Raw genomic sequence first — 21,536 nt, 5'->3', positions numbered from 1 at the left:
AATAGGCCCTTGACAGCTTGGCGGGTGCGCAGCAGGCAGCGTTCCGGGCCCGTCCCCACATGCCAACGTCAAAATTCTGGCCTTGGAAGATTTTTATTTATGTAGGGTCTTTCATGATCTCAGGACACCCAAAAATGCTTTACAGCCAATTAAGTACTTCTAATTACTACACCATTGCAATGTAGGGAATGCGGCAACTAATATGTGCACAGCAAAGTCCCACAAACAACAATGTGATAATGACAAGATAATTTTCTTCTTTGATGTCAGTCAAATCCTTCAAATAATGACATGGGATAGTTTACATCTACCTGAGAGGACAGACTGGGCCATGGTTTTATGTCTCAACTGGAAAGCAGCACATCTGACCATGCAGCACTCCCTCAGTGCTGCACTGAACTGTCAGCCTATTTTGTGCTCAACTCTCTGGAGTGGAACTTGAATCCATAATGCTTGACTCTGAGGAAAGACAGCAGAGTGCTACCACTGAGCTATGGGCTGACTGAGTCTGTGACTATCTAAGCAAAAAAAAAGCTCCATTCCACATTATGTTCTCCTAACAAAATTGTCATTGTCCGTCTGGTACTGCATGTTGCTTGCTTTTACTTCAGCCATCTCATTGTCCAAGTGGCCATCTTCCACCTACATGACATTAACTAGACTTCTTTCACAACTATTGTTACCTCCTCCTTGAACCTCATTATGGTGAAATCCAGACGCACCACATGATCTCCCACCTTAATTCATTCTTTTTAAGGATATCAAAAGCTGTGGAAGATCTAAACTTGTGCAGTCCTTCAGTTTTTTTACAATCTAAAGCTTTCAAAATCCACACTTGGTTTCACTCAATCATAACATCATGATTTATCTAATCTTCTGTCCCGTGTGTTTCAAATGTTCGTCGCATCTGGGATTATGTATCTTGCCTCTTTAACTAAAATCTGAGTTATAGTGCACCTTTAACCTAAGACAAAAAGCAATTAATCAGTTACTAGATTTAGTGAAATATGAAATGAATTAAAGATGACTTCATGAAAATGGCACCAGTTTGTTATTAAAAAATACAAAAAACAAAAATAAGAGTCTAGAGCACCAGATGTGGACTCTTATTAAAATATTATAATGATTTTTGGAGTGCTGGTTTTTTTTAAACATTAATGTTTAAGAATTTGATTGTACTCACTACTTTTAGAAATTTAACAAAACAACACGGTACCTATAGTCAGCCTTTAGTAGGTAAAACAGTGTTGCATTATTCTGCTGCAATCCTTAGACCTATCAATTAGGTTAGCTGACATTTTGGCTGGAGATTAAGAGGAAAATTAAATTTACTTTGAAATGAAAGGGAGTCTTTGTGTGATATCTTTCAGTACTTACAGGTCTGAAATATTACCAGAAACTTTTTTAACAACACAGCCATTTAATGAAATTAAACAATATACATTATTGACTAAAACCATTTTGTGTAGCAACATGCTTTCACCCAAAGCCATTCATCGGCTATAACTGTCATAGTAAAGCAGTTACTGCTAGAAATATGTTAGAAAGTTGTGCTCATTGTTCTTGACAGAACAGACCCTGGCTTTCTTATCATTAACATCTACTATTGGCTTAAACTTGATATCCTAAAATAGATGCCCTGGAGATTTTGAAATGAACTTCACTGAGTGAAACCTTATTTGGTAATTGAAAGAAGTTGCTCACATTTGCCTACAGGCCATTTCAGCTTCTTCCCAGGTTGCATTTTTCTCAGGGTTCATGATATAACAATGTTTCTTGTGCTGGGTCCAGCCTGAAGGACATTCCATTTGTTGATGTTCCTGTAACAAAACTGTAATTGTTGCTTATCATAGAATTTGTTCCAAATATATTATAGTTCTAAAATAAAAATGATTAAAAACTCCTGGATTCAGATTTAGACCAAAACTTAACTGTATACCAAAACTCTATTTTTATTAATTTAAAAAAAATGTAAGCACTAAGTTTATGCAGTGCAGAAAATGAACATTACACCAGAGACTTAATCTCTTCTTCTGTTCTGAGTTAGTGGATCACAGCTGGGACACTGGAGCGAGGAACAATAATTAGATACAGGGCCACTAGGCTAACAAGAGGGAAAATGGTCAGGTTCCCACCTTGATCATGATCTAATGATCCTTACTGGAAACTGTATCTGGACATCAAATGTGAACATAATCAGGTTCAGTTATGATACACTTTGTGGTTGCCAACACTCACTGTCTCGGCCTCACATGTGGAGAATGATCACATATGGGAGATACTGAGGGCTGGTAGCACCGATAGAACTGATGGAACTGCACAGGTGTTTGAGCCTTCACGGAAGACAATGGGAAGAAAAAAAAATCAACTTTTCAGTTACTCAAAAACACCACCACAGAACCTAAATCTGTGTATCCAATTTGAACGGAGTTTAATGCCCTCCGCTGAGATAGGTTTGGAGGTGGGGATGAAAGGGTGGCAAGTGGGGACCCTGCAATCTTCCCACCTCTGCCCCGATTGCTTCTAGGCCAGTGGGCTCTTGGACAGCCTTCCCGCCTTGTACCAATTGAAGCCCATAAGCGGAGTAGTGGCCATGTGAAATCCAGAAAGCAAACCCTGATGAGTTTGCTTGTGGGCTTCTGAGGGAGTCCCTCCTTCAAAAGCATTCAGTGCCTGATCAAGATACTCAGCATTGGGAAAGGGATGGGGAGGGGGTGCCTGCTGAGTCAACCCTGCCATCAACCCGCCACCCCATTCACCTGTGACTTGGGCCACTTGACAATCCTAGATCTCTCTCTGGATGCATTGATGGTAACTGCCACTGCTCTGGCTTGTGTTGCCTACAATGGACAGCTGCTGGCCTCTGATTGGCCAGAAGCTCTTGGATGGCGGGATTTCTGATCCTGGGGTCCTTGATTCCGGGCAAGGCCTGCATCTAGTCACTTAAGTGCCTGACAGGCACTTAATACTGGCAGGCCTTCCCCAAAGAGGCAATGTAGGACTTTCGCCGACTTTCCAGCCAACAGGTGAGAGCTCAATCTCCTGCATTAAACACCACCTTTTGTTTTTGCTTTTGCATATTCACTGGCGTAAAAAGAGTAATTTTGAAAACAGGTCCATTCCTTGTCATCGCAAGGATACGTACAGACAAAGGAGTCTATTGGGCCCATGCAGCTCATCTATCCATAGAAACTGATGGTTCTCCCAACACAATATCAAATTACCTGTTCATTTATGGAAAGGCAGAATGATCCAATTGGTACTATTTTGAGGAGGTGCAAGATCAGAGGGATCTGGTGGCACATGTTCACAAATGTTTGAAGGTGGCAAAGTAAGTCGATAGTTGATTAAAAAAGTGTGTGGCCCCTGGATGGAGGTTGCAGAGGAGGTCAGCAGCCATGGAGTCGTTGATGGATGTAGTTGGTAAAAGGCTCAATGGCTTCTTACGATCTGTCTGGGTGTCTGAGCAACCATTTCACAAATGGACCTATATGGAAAGGTGTGAGGGTGTGGTGTTTGTCAAGTGTGGGACTACCTAGTGTCTTGGCCAAACGCACAAGGTGGCATGAAGCAGGTATGCCATTTTACATGGCACAGGGGTGGGGGGGGGCGGGGGGGGTGTGGTGTAAAGGGCGGGGGAGGCTTCTGAAGTACAAGACATGTTAGTTAGCAAAGATTATTGTGAAATGTTGGCTGCCGATGACTATGTTGGGCACACAACTGAAAGCATGGTTTTTCAACAGATGATTCATTGCAATGTCCTTTTTTCTTTGCAGGAGAGGAGGGAACACCATACACAAGAGAGAGCAAGGATGGGAGGTGGACCTGAAACCTGGCCATTTTCACTCCATTGGAGGAGGAGGTGCTGGAGCTGGCAGCAAACCAATGGAGTCGAACTATTGGCCATGTAGTAAAGATGATCTCATCGAGTGATTTGCACATTACTGGGTAAATCTTCACATTATTAAGGTTCTGATATCTCTCTGGAATCCAACGCCTCCTGTGCACTGGCTTTTGCAGATGGCTGGCGTGGCTCAACCTCCTCTTGATCAGACTCCTCCTCAGCCTTCTCCTCGTCAGAAGATGGAACTCTCTCTATTACATCCTCGTCTGCCAGGGCCTGCCCTCTCTGGATCGCCAGGTTCTGTAACATGTAGCAGGCCATGACCGTCAGTGACACATAAGCAGGTGAATATTGCAATACGCTACCTGAATGGTCCAGACATCTGAATCTCACTTTGATCAGACTAATGGTCAGCTCAGTGTTGGCCCCAGTGGAAATGTGGCTCTCACTGTATCTATTCTCAGGCTCTGTGCATGGACTCCTGACTGGGGTCATGAGCTAGCTCTTGACAGGGTATCCCTTGTCTCCCAGAAGCCAGCTGTCCAAAGGTTCTGATGTGCTGAACATTCATGGCACCTGGGAGTGCCTCTGTAAGTATGAATCAGGACAGCTCCCAGAATACCATGCACATGCTACATAATCCTTTGCCTTTTCACAGACAAGATGCACATTGATCGAATCAAAGCCTTTTCTGTTCATAAAAACCCCTGGCTGCTCTAATGTTGCTTCGATGGTCACATGTGTGCAATCTATGACCCCTTGCACTTTTAGGAATCCAGCAATAGTAGCAAAAGCCCCTGGCTCTGTCTGCTTGACTGGCGTTGTCTGTGCTAAATGACATGAATTCATGTGCCTGAATATTGCACTTGTGAAAACCTTGACATGATGATGGGCCACTGGCTGCAAAATCCCGCCATGGTCTCCAGCTGATGTCTGGAAGGACCCAGAAGTGATAAAATTCAAGGCCACTGTAACTTCAATGCCACAGGTTTAGGGTGGTCACCAACACAATTCGAGTCAATCTCTCCAGCCAACATGGTCACTGTCTCCCTGGAGAAATGCTGCGTTCTAAGGCACTGGCACTCTGACATTTGGAGGTAGGTCATTTTCACCCTGTACACTCTTTTAGCAGGATAGAGCCTTCACCTACTTCTGATGTCTTTCCACTCCAGGCCCTTGCACAGCAGCAGGTTCCTCATGTTGCTGGACCACAGGGCACACCTGTCCATGGCCAGCTGCCCTCCTCCTTCTCTCCTCCCCACTGGAGGAGGAGCCTCCTACAGAATGGAAAGTGCCTGTGGGGGACAGTGATCTCAGAGTCCAATACTGGAGTCTACAAACTTCAACTTGGCCCAGTCTGTAGGCTCCCTTCCCTGACGATATCTCCTATTACAGGCTGAAAACAATTACTAAAGGAACTTAAAGCACTGGGAAACTTCCACATTCACCAGCAGACTCTTCTGCTGAATGCAGCTATAGTCCAACTTACAGCATTTCAATCCACCTTTGCAACACACTGACTGAAAAATGGAGTGGACAATGTAAAATAGCAGTTTGGTGGGTTGTTAACAAGCTTAATGGCTGTTAATTATGACAGGGGGCCCTGGATTTTGGTGCCCATCCGATTTCCATATTATTGGAGGCCAGCGTGATGACATTGGGTTCGTGACTTCTCTCCGACCTACGATTCTACCTGGGACTGGGATTCTACTTGGGAACTTCATACTCTGTGTGATCCAGTTCCACACTGGTGGTACATTTACAAACTGAGCCTTTGAGCATCTGATGTGAAATCGTGATCCAATCAACCTGAAGATGTCTTACTTTCTTCTAAACTTTACAGCAAACGGTTTGGCACACCTGGTTAAAAAAACCTAAGGCTGCCTAGAAAAGATGAATGTGACTCTGAAATATGGAAAAGGATTTCTTTGGAGGGGCTATAGGCCCCAACACAGTTGCTGTGAATAAGTCTTTGCTGCCACCACAAACGTTGAGGGTGGATTTCATCACAAGCTCAAGACTGGAGCCGCTTTCATAGATCTTTCTTCAGCCTGCGATACTACGTGAAAACATGGACTGACGCTCAAATTGTCCCTGCCACTGCTACGTGTCAAAGCATTCCGGCTGCTGTGAACATTTCTGAGCAACAGAAAGGTGAAGGTCTACCCAAGAGACAAGGTCAGCGCTCCAAGAACACTCAACAATGGTCTCCGACAGGGCAGTGTCCTGGCACTGACACCTTTAACAACTATATAAGCAACATGTCCACCACATCATCATGAAAAAGTATTTACGCCGACGATACTGTCTTCACAGCTCAGGCAAAATCTTTCCAGGGTATGAAAGCCATGCTAAACTCTGACTTGTCAAAGATGGCTGAATATTTCTACAAGTGGAGACCGCAACCAAACCCAGCCAAGTTCCATCATCTCTGCATTCCACCTTGAAAATCACAAGACACACAACATGCTAAATGTCACCTTCTGTGAAGAAAAAGTGCTGCATGACCTGAGTCCCACCCATCTTGGAGTGACACTTGACCACTCCCTAACTTGCCAACACCGCCTCTGAAAGACTGCCAAGGAGATTAAGACATGAGTGAATATTATCTGCAAGCTTGCTGGCACAAGCTGAGGTGCAAAAACCACAGTCCTTCACACCTCTGCTGAAGCTCTAGTCTTCTTGGCAGCTGAGTCGTGAGCACCTGATGGGCCTTAAGCTGTCGCACCAAACACATTGACACAACTTCACCCAGGAATGAGGATGATCTCTGGAGGAAATCTTGGGCAGAAAACGTCCTCCCAAATAAAGACATTGGGCTGGATTTGGGATTACTCAGGAGTCCTTTAAAAATGGCAGCCAGGACGCAACTCCAGGATTCCTGACCCCATTGCATGGTTTCCAATTTTTGGAGGTGCCTTTTAAGGGTGCGGGTTGCATCAGGCTGTGAGCACACATCCTGCACTCCCAGCCTGGCCAGCTCCGTTGCAGGGATAGGCATGTCCTAGTCTTCCTTAATTTTCATGGAGTTGGGCCAGGTTTTCAGTGAGTCACGGCAGAGGGGCCATGATTCATAGACTGCATGAGGGGACCTTTTAAAAGGTAAGTTCAAAGGTACTTCTCATGCCCCAATGCCAAGGTATGCCCCCAAACAACCGAATGACTCCTCATGCTCCCCCATGAAACGATATGCACCCAAACAACCCCTGTGACCCTTTGTGCCCCCATGTTAAGATGTGCCCCCAAACAACACCTCTGGCCCCTCATTCACCCCATGCAAAGATTTGCCCTGCCAACAACCCCCATGGTCCCTCATGCCCCCTATACCAAGCTATGCCCCTCCACCTATCTGATGGCCACTCATGCCCCCTATGCCGAGCTGTGGCACTTCCAAGCCCATTGACCCACTCTCTACTGTATAGAACCAATAAACCCTATAGTGACAACAGGATGTGTAAAAAACAGATTTTTAAAAAGCCATTAATTCATAACTTTCCACTATGTTAAAGAAGTCATTTTACTACAGGGCAATAAATATGTCAATCATCCAGAACCTTTTAAGTTTCTAGAACTAAAACAGCAAACACTTGAAGCCTCTTAACCTTGTGTAAATAAACATTGTGCAATTGACAGCAGAGGTCAATGAGCTAGAGCTGTTAATCAAGCTATGTTTTTTCAGGGGCTCAGGTGTTTTGGTACTCTAATGGGTGTCTGGGCTCTCAGCCAAAAATACACAATGAAGCTTGGTTCCAAGCCCAGAAATCCATATAGCTTGCCATAGGGAGCATGAAGGGCCATGGGGGGTGGGTGTGTGGCATGGGGAGTGTCTGGGGGTAAGTGGGATGTGAGGGATGAGGGCCTTTCTGTTTTTATTTTAACTGAGACCAAGTCTCACAGCAGGGAGGTGAGCCTTTTAAACAGCCTGCCTCAGCATCTGGCAGCCCCTGTGGCTGCCTCCAAGCTTTTTCCCAGGGCAGCTGGCACATCTGCAGCCTGCACCACTCCCCTACAATGAAACTCCCGTCCCTGCAGAAACTTCCTCTTGAGGCAGGCTGAGCTCAGAATTTTCCCAACTCCTGGTACCCACCTCAAGTATGAAAATCCAGGCCATGGTCCCTGACTCAACATCTCAACAACCAGGCTTCAATTTCCCCTGGAGCATGTGGACAACCCTCAGTAGTATACGCACTGGACAGGACCGATGTGGCCTTCTGATGTACAAGTTGCTCCTCAAAAACTCACCCGGCTGCAACTGCAGAAAATCTGACCAAACCATGGAGCACTTAATAACACCTTGTCCCCTACTCAAGTTTGAGGGCGACATCCTGGAGTTACACTTGCTCTCCAGCAGGGCATTGGACTGGTCAGGGAATTTGACATTAAAATTGTGATCACAGCTTCTGCTCTTAAAGCCATATGAAAGAAGAAGGAGATGGAATTGGAAATGCAAGTTTAACTCAGGTGTTTGACTTCACTCCTACAACTATACAGCTCTGAAAATGAGTGGGTCTGTGACCCTCACAATTCTTCCAGTATCAATCCACCAGAAACTTCTGCTATTGACCCTGGTGAACTATTAGGAGTTAGGGGAGATTCTTTGCATTCTGTGAGACTAATGAGTACCTCTGCTACAAGAGAACATCTCAGGGCCTGCCATAATGGAAAGGATGGGAATTCTAGCACAACTTCCTGGTTTTAAGCATGGGACCCCAATTTCTCACATTTGCACCCACCCCCCACCCCCCCACCCCCAGACCCTCCCCAAAACAGAAGGTTGAAGTGCCAATATTAACATTATTAATGTGAAAACACGTTAGCTGTCTTTCTTTGGTTATGATCCCACTTCTGCTCTTTAGCCACCTGGTAAAGCCTGGTCTCACCACTTGTATAGCTTGCATTGTGTCTCTGATTCTGGGGGCCTGGGAACTTCCTGTGATAGGAGTCCCCACCTCTGCACCTTTGTATATCCCTAACAGCACTGTGGGATGGGCAATCAATGCTGGCCTAGCCAGGGACACCCACACCCCATAAAATGAATTAAAACATCCGTGCTTCTAAGAGGCAGACAGAGACTCTACTCCTTCCAAAGACTAACCGAACCCTCCATTTAAAGACAGGTCCCAGCGTATCTGGGTCCAAGACTAAGGTCCTTCCATCAAGGGGTTGCACAAGAAGAACTGGGGAATATTTTTGCTCCTTCATGCTGAGAGCAACAAATGCCAAAAGTCTTGCTTTAATGGATGAAAACAGGAGAATTAAGAATTATTCTGGGGATCCCTCCTGTAGTTGCAGGAGTCGGAATGAGTGAAATACCTACCTGATCCTTGTGGCTGAATGACTGAGCATTTTCAGCTACAGACGGGAAGTCTCTTTGGAGTAGGTCATGTCCCTGAATTAGATGGAATGGGAACACGGGCCACTGCCATCCATTGGTTTGTGGAGAGAGAGGAACCTTTTTTTCTTCAATGCGTATTGGCACCATCCCATGGTACTGTGAAAGAGCAGAGAATGGTGATAACCTTTTCCAACATCAATTGCCTCCATTATTTTTCCACTATTCATCTCTCTTTCCTCTGTCCCATCATTGATGTAATTATTTAAATGTTAAACTATTTTCAAAAAAATTGTTGAAGAATAAATATACATATTTTGAGAAAAACTTACTGTCCACTCAATCTCCCCATTCTTTCTCTGAATTGAAGAGGGAGGAATCTGCAAACAATTGCATGTTCAGTTAATCACACCTTTAAAATCACAATAGTCAGAATGAATTATGTAAAAATGATACTAATATCAGATTAATATCATTTTGTCCATTTAATTTCCTATTGTACAGTGATTAGGAGATTATAGTAATTTAGTGTAAATTTCAAATAAAAGAGAACCAATGTGAAGAGCAATCAATCAACTTTTTTAATATGAAATCTCCATTCTTCCATACCATTCGGCTGCTTCCAATAGCCTGAAGTTGTGCCCTGGGGGCCACCGGAGAAACATCATCTCTGATCAGTGTTCCATGGTAGTCCAAAAAATGGCCGGTCTGAGGAACATCACCCCTCGGAGGGGAAGTATGGTGATCCCAGTACAGCTCGGGCTCTGTCAATAATCTTTCCTCCTGATTGGATATTCCTTCTCTTTTATCAGTGGGCAATTTGGCAGATGCATTTGGAAGTTCACTTACACCACTGTCCACTTGACTGTTATAATCATCTTCACTTGTTCCCAAATCAACTTGATCACATCTGCCTGCAGAGACACAATTTAAGAAATTTGCCCATGGAGACCAGACTTAATGGAACATATTCTTCTGTTCTTGTAGATCAGACGACTGAATTGTCAGGGCAAGCAATTACGAGACAGGTGGAAAGAACTGCAAAACTTGCCTGATCTTTGCCAATTTAAATTAATGGACAGAAAGTTGGATGGGCTTGCACTCTTCCCTACCCAAGTTCCCAGTATTTGCTGCACCTGAATGATCCAATAGCCCCGATGTTGGAACAAGACATTCTGCTCTTAGATGTTCACAGGCTTCTGATAATTTCATGGAGATTTTCTCTCCTCTATCAATAAACCAGTTTTCAGCTAGTGAAAGCCACTGAATAAAGCAACAACAAATCTGGATTGACACAAGGAGAGAAGAGTTCCCTTTGAAGGTCGCAGAGTTCTTTGGCTCAAAAGTTTATTAAAAATGTTAATTTAAGAAGAGTTGAAAAAAAGACATTGTGTCGTAAGATTGCCATGGGAAGTCAGTATGCAAATAAACAAAAAGCTGGGAGTATGATTCATGACATAGGTGAATGAATCATGCCTCATTTTGTTATTACTTACCGTAATATATATTCTATATGGTTACTATGTAAAATCTTTAACCCTGCTATAGGTTAATATAACTGAAATCAATGGGAGGAATGTTTGCTTACCTGACCAGTGGGGAGTGGGTTGGTCAGAAAGTTGTGAGGCACCAGAATTCAGGATTCCTCCACAAACTGTGGGTTCCCAGCCTAGAAGCCAGACTGATTAACAGGCTGGGTGTCCATTCGGATGAGGAGAAAATTGGCGAAGGCTCTGTAGCAGCAGGTAAGTCTGCACTGGGGAGTGGGGAGAATGCAGGGAGTTGACCGGCGTGGGAAGGGGTATGGTGTGGTAGAAGAGGCGGTTCAATCAGAGGTGGTTTGATTGAGATTGGGAGGAGGAGGTGTTGATCAGACGTGAGGGGAGTCAACTTCTGTAGGGGGTCGGTGGGGGATTGAACAAAGGAGCTTCATCAGATAGGGGGGCCAATTGCAGGTGTTTGATTAAGAGGACGAGGGGGTAGATAAGGGGGCAGAAGAGGATCAGTTAGGGGGGCAAAGGAGTAGGGGTTTGATCAGGTGGGCTGCTAGTATCAGTAGGGAGGAAATCGGGGCCCGGAATGCGGGAAGTCAGAGGCCTCATAGTTGGGGCAATAGCAGGCCTAAGGGCTGAAGGGGTGGAGATTGGACAGTTTGGGGTATAGAATATTGGATGCTTCAAGGAGGAAGCTGGAGATCTCAGGTTGTCAGATATCTCAGGCAGTGGGGGGGCGGTTGCAGGAGTCGGGAGGCAGTCCGGATACCTCAGTGGGGAGGAATCGAAGTTTGGAGGCAGGAATGAGATCAGAAAGGGGGGAAGGGCGGTCAAAATGTTGTTTGTTGTGGAGATTGCTATATAAATGCAAATTGCTGTTGTTTTATATAAATGTAACTTATTTTTATTGCATGAGCCTTGGTATTTTATAACTTGTACCTCCACGCAAATCTATAATTTCCACCAAAGAGATGTCCTTCTGCCCAATGATGGCATTCATTGGTGTCTTCAGCTGTACTTTCAACTTTTCATTGTTCTCTTCAAGTCCATCATCTTTAATGAAAATATTCCATACCTTCATTGAAACACCTGCATTCAAAGATGAAACTTTAATCATGGGAACACATTACACATAACCTGCACTAAAGGCACTGCAGTGGTTCAAAAAGGCAGCTCACCATCATCTTCTCAAGGGCAGTTAAGGATGGGCAATAAATGCTGGCCTAGCCAGCGATGCCCACATCCCGTAAATGAATAAAAAAAATTCACATCTCTTAAACAACCAGTTTTCTCATTGGTAACATGACAGCACAAAACACATAGGCCTGGATTTTACCCTTGGCGGGCGCGGGCAATTGGCGGGCCCGGGATCGCTCGGGAAACAGGCCCTCAACCGCGATCGGCCCACAACCGGGATTTCATGCTGGGCGGACTTAATTGGCCAGCCAGCATGAAACACATCTTCCCAATGGTTGGAAAGGGCCGGGTGGGGGCGGGGGCGGGGCCTGTCAGGCACCGAGTCCAATGGCGGCCTGGCGGGCGGTTTAAAAACGGCACCAGCAGCTCCTTGAAGGCAGCCTGGGAAGAACATACCTTCTGCATGCTGGAGACTGAAACTATGGCCTCAACTGGGGCTGGAGATGCCAGGCGGGAAGGCAGGTCGGGTGGCCATTCGGACCCCTCCAGGTTTTTGGAAAAGTGTCTCGCAGTGCTATTGGAGGAGGTGGCTGCCAGGAGGAACACCTTCGTCACCAGAGATAGAAGGAGGGGGCCACTGCATCGGACTAAAAAAGCTTGGGAGGAGGTGGCAGCCAAGGTCAGCAGCCATGACATTGTGCAACGCACATGGCTGCAGTGCCACAAAAAGTTCAATGACCTGCTGCGCTTGGGAAGGGTGAGTACCATGTTGACATGGATCAGAGTGCAGCAGTGTTAAGGGCTGGCCATATTCCCGTGGAGCTCAAGGGTGTTTTAGCCTGAGTGTAACTGTCAATGATGCTGGGCCTAGCCAAGGGGGTGAGCCCTGGCTGCTTGGACTGAGTTCCTTGCGGCTTGAGGGCCACGACTTGGATGTGTCTGCAAGGTGTTCCTCAGCTGGGGTTGGCCAGGCTGCAATGACACTGCAGGTAAAGAGTGGACTAATCAATGCTCCTCTGTCCTTTCAGGAGAAGACAGCCCATAGCAACATTGTGAGGTAACAGACAGGCGGAGGCCCCCCAAACCTCCTAATCCTGACAAGACTTGAGCAGGATGCCTTGGATCTGGAGAGGCGCCACCAATCTCAGTAAGCCGGTCGCAGAGAGACTGGGGTGTTAGATGAAGGTAAGAGTGCAGTGCACAGAGGTGAGACTTTTAGACGGTGCAAACATTCTTGTGTAGTCTCCTCATTGATGGGTGCATCAAAATTGGATTCCCCATTGATCATTGAAAGACGATGGCACCATGATGTAGATCTCTATTGTCTCATCAGGGTGCCTGGAATGCACAGTGACAGTGTGATGACTTAAACTAATGACATGTCCTTGTTCTCCCTTAGATTCACCAGCAGGCACTTGTTTGCAGGACCCCGAAGAGCCACCCCTGATGCTAGAGGACTGCCAGGCTTCAGCTGTACCTGTGTCACACCCGCTCTCTGAGCCAGGCACCAGTGCAGATACCAGCAGCTTGGTGGGCGTTAGGTCTTCGGCTAGAATGTCGGAGCATAACGCCGAGAAGCAGGTGGAGGCAGAGAATGCCCAGGGCTCTGGCAGTCAGAGGAATGCTGGAGACTAGGATGATGCTCAGTCGAAGGCAGATGATGAGGCTCTGGAGTTGTTCATTAGGCAGCAGATGCTGGATGTCCAGCAAGATGTGCAGGAGGATCTGGCGGAGATCCATGAGGGCATGCATGCCATTGTCTCTGTCACTGCATTGACCCTCATGGCCGAGTGCACTGCCTCCACCATTGAGAGAGTGGCAACTGTCTAAGGGAAGCAGCCCCAGGGACAGAATCAGAGGTTCCTGGGGTTGCACTCAGACCTGCAAGCCCTCAAACAGGTACCGACCTCAGGTGGTCAGTGCCAGTGTAGGAGATGGTTGAGGCTGCCTCCAATGCCACTGCCAGTGAGGGGGGGGAGGTGGGTGGTGGGTGGGGGGGGGGGGGGGGGGGGGTGGAGGTGGGGGCGGGCACCAAAACGCAGCACTCACAATCATAAGTTTAAGGCACCAAGACGCAAGTTTAAGGCACCATGAGCACAAGAGGGACTGGTCACGGGTGACCTTCTGTTCTGTAATGTTTTCTTTACATTTACTGGTGTGGAAATAAACACTAGAGAAGGTTATGTTAATTTGTTTTGATTGTGAAAATTACATAAATTTTGTTTTTGTCGTAATGCCCTGAGTATGCTTCACCTTTTTTTTGGTGCAGTATACACCAGTAAGTAATGCTGGACATCAGTGGATCTAAACTTTATTGCACAGGCACTGAGTGGACTTTGGGTTCAAATGAAATGGTCATTTCAGACATCCGAGATGGAGGCGGCAGCCCTGGCATGAGGTGGAAGCAGTTTTTTGGCAGCCGAGCTGAAGGAGGGTTGGATCAAGGTGGCCCCGGTGTCCCTGCCTCCCTGAAGGATACAGAGGTCTGCCTCAGCGTTCTCACCATGCTCCTCTTCTGACTCACTACTGGATTCATCCTCTGTGGCCTGTGCAGCTGAGTCAAGATCCTCTTCCTCCAGTGGGTCCCTCCCTTGCCAGTGCCAGATTGTGCAAAGCGCAGCATGCAACCACTATCAGTGACTCTGGGGAGTATTGTAGTGCCCTCCGTGAACGGGCCAGGCCTCGAAAGCGGATCTTCAGAAGACCTATGGTCCTCTCTATCACCGCCTTGTGCAGGTATGACTCCTATTATAATGCTGCTCTGCCTCTGTTCTTGGGTGGCAGAGAGGCGTCATAAGCCACTTTTTCAATGGCCCTTGTTATTCACCATCCGTCCATTCAGTCGAGCTGGAGCACTGAAGAGCCCCGGCACCTGGGGGTGTCTCAGGATGTAAGCGTCATGGGAGCTGCCAGGATACCTTGCACAGACTTGCAGAATCTGCATCCTGTGGTCACACACTATCTGCACGTTCATGGAGTGGAATCCCTTCCTGTTGACAAAGGCAACCGGCTGACCCGCTGGCACCTTAATGGCCACATGTGTGCAGCCGATGGCACCTTGGATGCAGGGAAACCCAGTAATCACTGCAAAGCCTCTGGCTCGCTCAGCCTGGCTGGCCTCATCCATACAGAAAAAAATAAAAAAAGGTCAGTACTCACCTGAACAGAGCTTCTGTCACCAGCTTGACGCAACTGTGGACAGCTGATTGGGACAATCCACAAAGATCCCCCACTGACTCCTGGAAAGAGCAGGAGGCATAGAGGTTGAGGGTCACTGTGACCTTCAGAGCCACTGGCATGGGGTTTCCACCCACACAGTTGGAGGTGATTTCAGGCCCAATCATATGACAAATGGAGGTCACAGTCTCCCTGGAGAGGCAGATCCTCTTTCGGCATTGTGCCTTGGACATACTGAAGTAGCTGCATCGCTGCCTGTAAACCCTGGCAGTAGGATAGTGGTGCCCCTTCCGCCTTGGACTACCTGCTGACCCTGCGCCCCTTGTGCCTGCGCCTCTCCTCCCACAGTTCGCTCCACTGGAAGATGCATTGGGGCATCTGGCCTCCTCTCCCTTCTGCCCCTCCCTTCCTCCTGAGAGGAGGAGCCTCCAGCAGAGACCACAAGCCCCATTACCAGGGTAACAGAAGGCAGTCTGATACCTGGAAGGGTCCACATGGTCAAAGTCCTCCGGGGGCCTTGGAGACACCAATAGCTTCTGAATTAAGCCTAGAAATGCTAAGGATGAAGCTCAGAATTGAGACGAAGCTGTCAAGTTCAAATAAGCAACCAGCAGCAAACCATCTTCTAAACTCCTCACTACTCACACTGACAATGTCGCTGACCCTTTTTATCCTGCCCTTGGATGAGGTTTTGCAAAATGTGAACTGCCTACCTGCCCGTTTTGCCCGTGCGATGAGCACAAAATCGCACGAGCAACGTAAAATCAGGATGAATTGGGTTTTTAATGGCCTTAAGTAGCCTTTTAATTGATGGCAGACGCGGCTCCAACACCCGCGCGCCTGCCAACCTGAAGATTGCGCGCATGCGGGATGACGTTGGGACGCTCGCCTGACATCTTCTCACACTATTTTAGGCCCAATTGCGTCGGGTGTGCGTAAAATTCTGCCCTTTAATTTTTCTTTGTGTTTTGGGTGCTAATAACATTTGGAAGAGAGCTTTTGTGAAGATTTCCTTGTTGGTAAAAGCATTGGGAGGCTAGAGTATCAAGGTTATTGGAAAAAGTGAGAGTAGGCAAACACTTATCATAATCATAACGTGATCCAACTTTTTTTTACTGTAAAAATAATACTTGGAACAGACTCCTTCAATTGGGATAGGATTCCAATCAACAAGTTTGTGTTTTTTTTAAGGAATAAGAATTTTGTAAAAATTAAATTGGAGGAATTTCACTTTACTTTAAGGGTGTGACCGTTTGGGGGCTAGTTTTCATATTCATTATTTAAGTAGCCACCTGTAGTGAAATCATTCTATTATTTTCCATCGAAGAAAAATAAGAAGACTTCTATAATGGGCGGGTGATCTGCTCCACTTGTTTGTCACCTTGTTTGTTCTTTCCTAAATCCAATCTCCTCATATTTTGATGACATATATTGCATTTCGTGAGAAAGCAGTACCTTTTGATGTGTGAATGCATTATTTTGGACTTTAGCCTATATTGCTCAAACTCAATTTTGTTAATTTATAATGTTTATGTCATGTTACATTTAGCCTGTTATTACAAATTTAAGTCAACCACATTTCGAATTTTAATTGTAAACAAATAAGGGATTGTTATCTGCAATCTTAAGCATTTCACACCATTAGGTGTCATCTTAGTCCATATGGCTCGCGAGAAGCTTACTTAATACAGACATATTGGTGATTCCTGCTCCCACTTAAAGGAGAAGACCTTTCAGAGTAGCAGCTTTAATTGATGTGCGAATCCACTCCCTCAATATTGCACTGTTAATAGTTTGCTTTTTCCTTCTCTATCAGGGATACATGACAGGCGGATGAACAGGAGCGGCTTGTAACAGAAATCTGGGCCAGTTAGCTTTGGGATATTTGCATGAAAATAGGGTTAGGACAGTAGTAAAATTGTCTTTGCTATTTTACATAAAACAAGGAACACAGGAAATTGACTGCATTCATTCTATTTATTCCTGTGTTTTAGGTAAAATAAATCAGTTTGTTGGTTTGCAGTTATGACTCATCTAGACTGAATGCTTTTCAGTCCAATTTAGCAAAGAGGTATGGTTAGTACATATGATGTGAGAGTAGTTGATATGCAGAGCAAGGGTTCCTAGACACACTGGCCTCAAAATTGGATTATGTAGCGTCCATTTTTCAGGTGATGCTGGAGTGACCAATATGACATATGCTACATATACCCCCATTCCGTAACAGGAGAGCAATGTACATCAAATGGATCGGCTGCTCAGGGTCATCCAGGCTGCATACATGAAGCAATTGGCAGTCTTGGTTTCTATTCAGGTACCTTTCCCATATTGAATCATGGTTGATCATGTGCTGTGTATGTTGTGAGTAGTTTTCTTGGGCCAAGAAATGAGAACCTCAAAAATCATACCCAGATTTTAAAAAAAATCCTCTAAGCTTCTTACCTGAAGCTATTGACTTACATGAGAAACATGGCTCCACAGACACTGCATGACACTAGCATCTCACCCAACTGGTCATTCTGCATATGTGAGTCAGGACAGCGAACTTATTCAATCATAGAAGGTGCAGGGGACCATTCGAACCGAGTCAAATCCTTCGCTCACCTCACATCTGAGAGCAACCAAATCACTGCCCCTTAAAGAGATTGCTGGCATCTGCCACAAAAATATTATTTAAAAAAATGCTTTCCTAAATGTGGAGCCAGGAGGGACAGGGAAATTACAAGGCTTTGGGTGAATAGAAAGTGTCTATTTTTTGATACAATAGACATCACGACTACATGGGACAGGCAAGAAGCAGCAGGGTGTCTTCTCTGTCTGTCATTTCCATATACCCTTGAACTGGGGAGAAGGAATATCAGCTAGGGTTTCTGCCCCTACTTTCTATCCAATGCCCTTTACTGGAAAAGTGCAATGTGATGTGAGGTGAGGTGAGGATTGGGCTCAGTTTGAATGATCCCCTACATTTTCCATGATTGAATAAGCTCACTGGCCTGACTCACATATACTGAATGACCAGTTGAGTGAGACGCTAGTGTTATGCAGTGTCTGTGGAGCCATGGTTCTCATGTAAGTCAATAGCTTCATGTAAGAAACTTAGAAGAATTTTAAAAAAATCCAGATTCAATTTTAAGATCCTCATTTCTATACCCTTAGTAAAACTTTTTATTCCCATAGTCACAAGTAATACTGTAATCATATTTCAACTGTACTCTGTCTTATTAATGTAACTTACCAGGATCAAACTGAATTAAACTTGCTGAGCTATGGGTGAAGTCTCTGCCAATTGTAGCTGATAACCCCTGAACCTACAGAAGACAAACACTGCATTGTTATTCAATGCACTAAGTGATATATAATTCACTTTTGTCTTGTGGCACTCTGTCATTGCAGAAAAATATAATTACATTTTTGGGTACAAAGAACAATGAAAAGAAGTACACTCTAATTCTTAATAGATTGCAGGAACAGAGAGATCCGGGGTGCAGAGTTAAAGATTTTTAAAGGTAAGAGTTCAGGTAGAAAAGGCTATAAAAATGGCTCATTGGTTCAGTGTTTCATATACGGGAGCTTTAAATACTAAAATAAGGAAATTATGTTGAATTTGTAAATCTGTTAGGCTATAGTTATATTGCCTACAGTTCACCACACTATTACAAAGAAGTTACAAAAAAAAAGCTTACACTTATATAGCACATCTTGGTGATGTATCAACGTGTATCTCGACCAATTAATTACTTTTGAAATGCAGTTACTGTTGTAAGGACTCAAACATAGCAACTAGTTTTCACATAGACTATGCCTTTTCATGCCCCAACTTTATCAGCGTGATGTTTGTCCATCTCACATCAACAGTTGTGCCTTTTTATTCAAAGGCCTTTTTGAATAAGATTGCCATTTACAAGTACTTTTATGCTGTGAGCACATACTCACTGGGAACTGCTTCAAAATGGGGTGAAGCAAAACTGCTAGAAGCTGAGATTAATGTTGGGGTTCCTGTAAAAACTGCAATTCTGTGGAGAGTGGCAGTGAAGTATAATTGTGGCATGGGCTTTTCGGTAGTGTTAAAAAGCTAAAAGGGGATATCTTTTCTGTAGTTTAATGTATTAATTGTCTGCTAAATAGTGTTTAGTTGATGCTGCTTTAGTCTTGAAACTTGAAATCTTCTTGTTAATCGCTGGGAATTCAGATCTCTTTTTAAAAGTTATTGATCTCTCTACGGGGATCATAACGTAGCTTTCTTCAATCAGTTTGGGCAGGAACCGAGTGTCGTATCTTTTTTGACTTGATTGCCAAGCATACAACACAGTGATCTAACTCACAACCAAGTTGCTGTGATCTTATTAGCACATTATTGGATTTTACATGGAAAGGCTGATTTTACAATGCATATGCACCCATTTTGGAGCCTGGCCTGCTCGGAATGCATGTTGAGAAATCACAGGCATGTTCCCCATAAATATTTATCCAAAGGAAAAGGAAATTCTAGGAAGGATGCTTATAATTTCCAGGGATAGGGTTGAGGGTGTGCAGCAGGGCTGAATTTTACGTTTAGTCCAGTAATGTCTAGATATGGAAGTTACATGGACGACTTTGTGGCCTATGCCCTACGATGCTGACAAACCCATTAATGCAGGAACAACCAGAGTGATTACAAATATAATGCAAAGGATGTAAACAACTACAGGTACTGTACCTTTATACTAACATACGAGGGATCAGCACTGTATCCTTTCCTGGTAACTTTAATGGAGAGAGTTCCAATGTCTTCACAGACTTTGTAGCAACTTGCAGACATTTCAATCCTGGACCATTTCAGTTCCATTCTGCACAAAAATTCAACATTGCTTTAAAAAAAGATACGTGACTGTATAACTAATTCTTAGATGTTGGTCACAGGAGATAAAACAACCATATATATCCCATGATGGCATCTCAAATTAAATCACCCAACATATTAATACGCAAATCCACCATGATATTCAATAGAACATCTGTTATTCATCTAGATTTATACAGCAGTCTAGGTTTTACTGTGCCAGGACTGCTGCTCTCGGGATATTGTTTCTCAGATACTGTGTGCCTACTCTATGCTGAGATTACTTTGTGTCATACAACAGTGCCAGTGGTTGTGAAAGTCACTCAGCCGTTACATTTAACGAAATATGCTCATTCTAGGCCTGCTGCTCTACACTGTTATGGGACAATATGAGTGCCATTCAGGGCAATCCTGCTTACACCCTTTGCATGCATCGTAACACCCACTTTACCAGCCATGAAACAAGGCCTTGGGTGCTGGGCTGTAGCATTGCTTTTCCAGCAATTCTATTAGCTTAGGTATCACATGTCTGCAACACAGAACAACTGCAAAGCAGCAGCACTTGCCAAATCAAGTCAACGACATTCTTCCATGACAACTTTATTTAAAAAACTGTTTTAAGAACTTATTTGCTATAGGTAAGGATGGATGGGAGCCCAGCATAAAATGGCTATAGGTGATGCTGGAGAACTGAGCACGAATGTGCGGAATGTGATCTGTGCAGGTTTACTTTGTACATGTGAGGTGGAATTTAATGCCCCCTCCCCACCCCCTCTCCCTCGCCCCCACCCCCACCCCCCCCCTCCACCCCGGCGGGAGTGGGCTAGGAGATGGGGTGGGGGGAAATGTATAATTGGATGGGAAGGCACAAGGTGGGAGCCTGTTGCCTTCCTGACTCCCACCAATTAAGCCAGGGGTAGGAAGGTCGAGAGTGGCCTTCCCACACATAGGCCAACTAAAGCCCTGAAGTGTTCAATTAAAGACCACTTTGGACTTCATCCCTGATATTCAAACAGCAGCAGGGGTGGATCACACTATGTGTACTGGGTTCAGGGGTGGCAGTGGGGGCAAACCTCCTGATCAGGCACCCTATACCCCACAGAGGGCCTTACCAGCAAAAAAGGCCACCCCCTTTAAAAGAGCCCCCATACTCTGCCCCCTGACTGGCTCTGACAAGCCTGCTCCACTCACTTTCTTCTAGGGCTTCCATCGCTGGTTACAGCTCCGGGCCTCTTGCAATCCCAATTGTGGCCACGGCTACTGGTGGCAAAGCTGGCTTTGAAAAGTGGCCGGTTCTCTAATTGGCTGATAGCTCTTGCAGGTGGGCTTCACACCTTCAAAGACCTGAGAACACTGATGACAGGTGGCAGATAGGCATTTAATCCTGTCTGGTTCCTGGAAATGGCCACAGTGGGGTTGCCACCAATATTTCAGTTGACGGACAGGGCACCACCCCGGCCATTACATTGGAGATTTAGGAAAAGCGGTACCTTTGGTGCTCTCAGGTAGACATCTGGGACATCTGGAACCAGCACTGCTAATTTCTCACTGCCATAACACTCCCAATGCCTCTCATCCTTATTTCATGCTGCTGTGCTATCCAGTGGAGTGAGTACCAGTAACCTCTGATGTACATACATCCTCATCAAATGACACAAAACATACTTTGCCACCCGCAAAACCTGGGTGAGATTCTAGTCTCCTCTGTCATTTACTTGCAAGAGTTTGTTTCAT

At 45.2% G+C, this 21,536-nt stretch overlaps 1 protein-coding gene across 1 annotated transcript in view; it reads right to left on the bottom strand.

Annotated features, from left to right (window-relative positions):
• Positions 1–21,536, bottom strand: part of frem1b (Fras1 related extracellular matrix 1b) — a 262,434-nt gene that overhangs the window by 6,381 nt on the left and 234,517 nt on the right. Inside the window, exons 28-34 of the mRNA XM_078561195.1 lie at positions 19,680–19,809; positions 18,219–18,291; positions 11,609–11,758; positions 9,786–10,090; positions 9,509–9,556; positions 9,162–9,335; positions 1,705–1,820 (exon numbers count right to left, since the gene is read on the bottom strand). Coding sequence (XP_078417321.1) covers positions 1,705–1,820; positions 9,162–9,335; positions 9,509–9,556; positions 9,786–10,090; positions 11,609–11,758; positions 18,219–18,291; positions 19,680–19,809 — 996 coding nt within the window. The remainder of the gene's footprint in view (positions 1–1,704; positions 1,821–9,161; positions 9,336–9,508; positions 9,557–9,785; positions 10,091–11,608; positions 11,759–18,218; positions 18,292–19,679; positions 19,810–21,536) is intronic.

This window comes from Cetorhinus maximus, chromosome 17, assembly GCF_964194155.1.
Source record: "Cetorhinus maximus chromosome 17, sCetMax3.hap1.1, whole genome shotgun sequence".
NCBI classification, from domain to species: Eukaryota; Metazoa; Chordata; class Chondrichthyes; order Lamniformes; family Cetorhinidae; genus Cetorhinus; species Cetorhinus maximus.
Note: the sequence above shows the minus strand (reverse complement) of the source record. Positions and strands in the feature narration are given on the sequence as shown.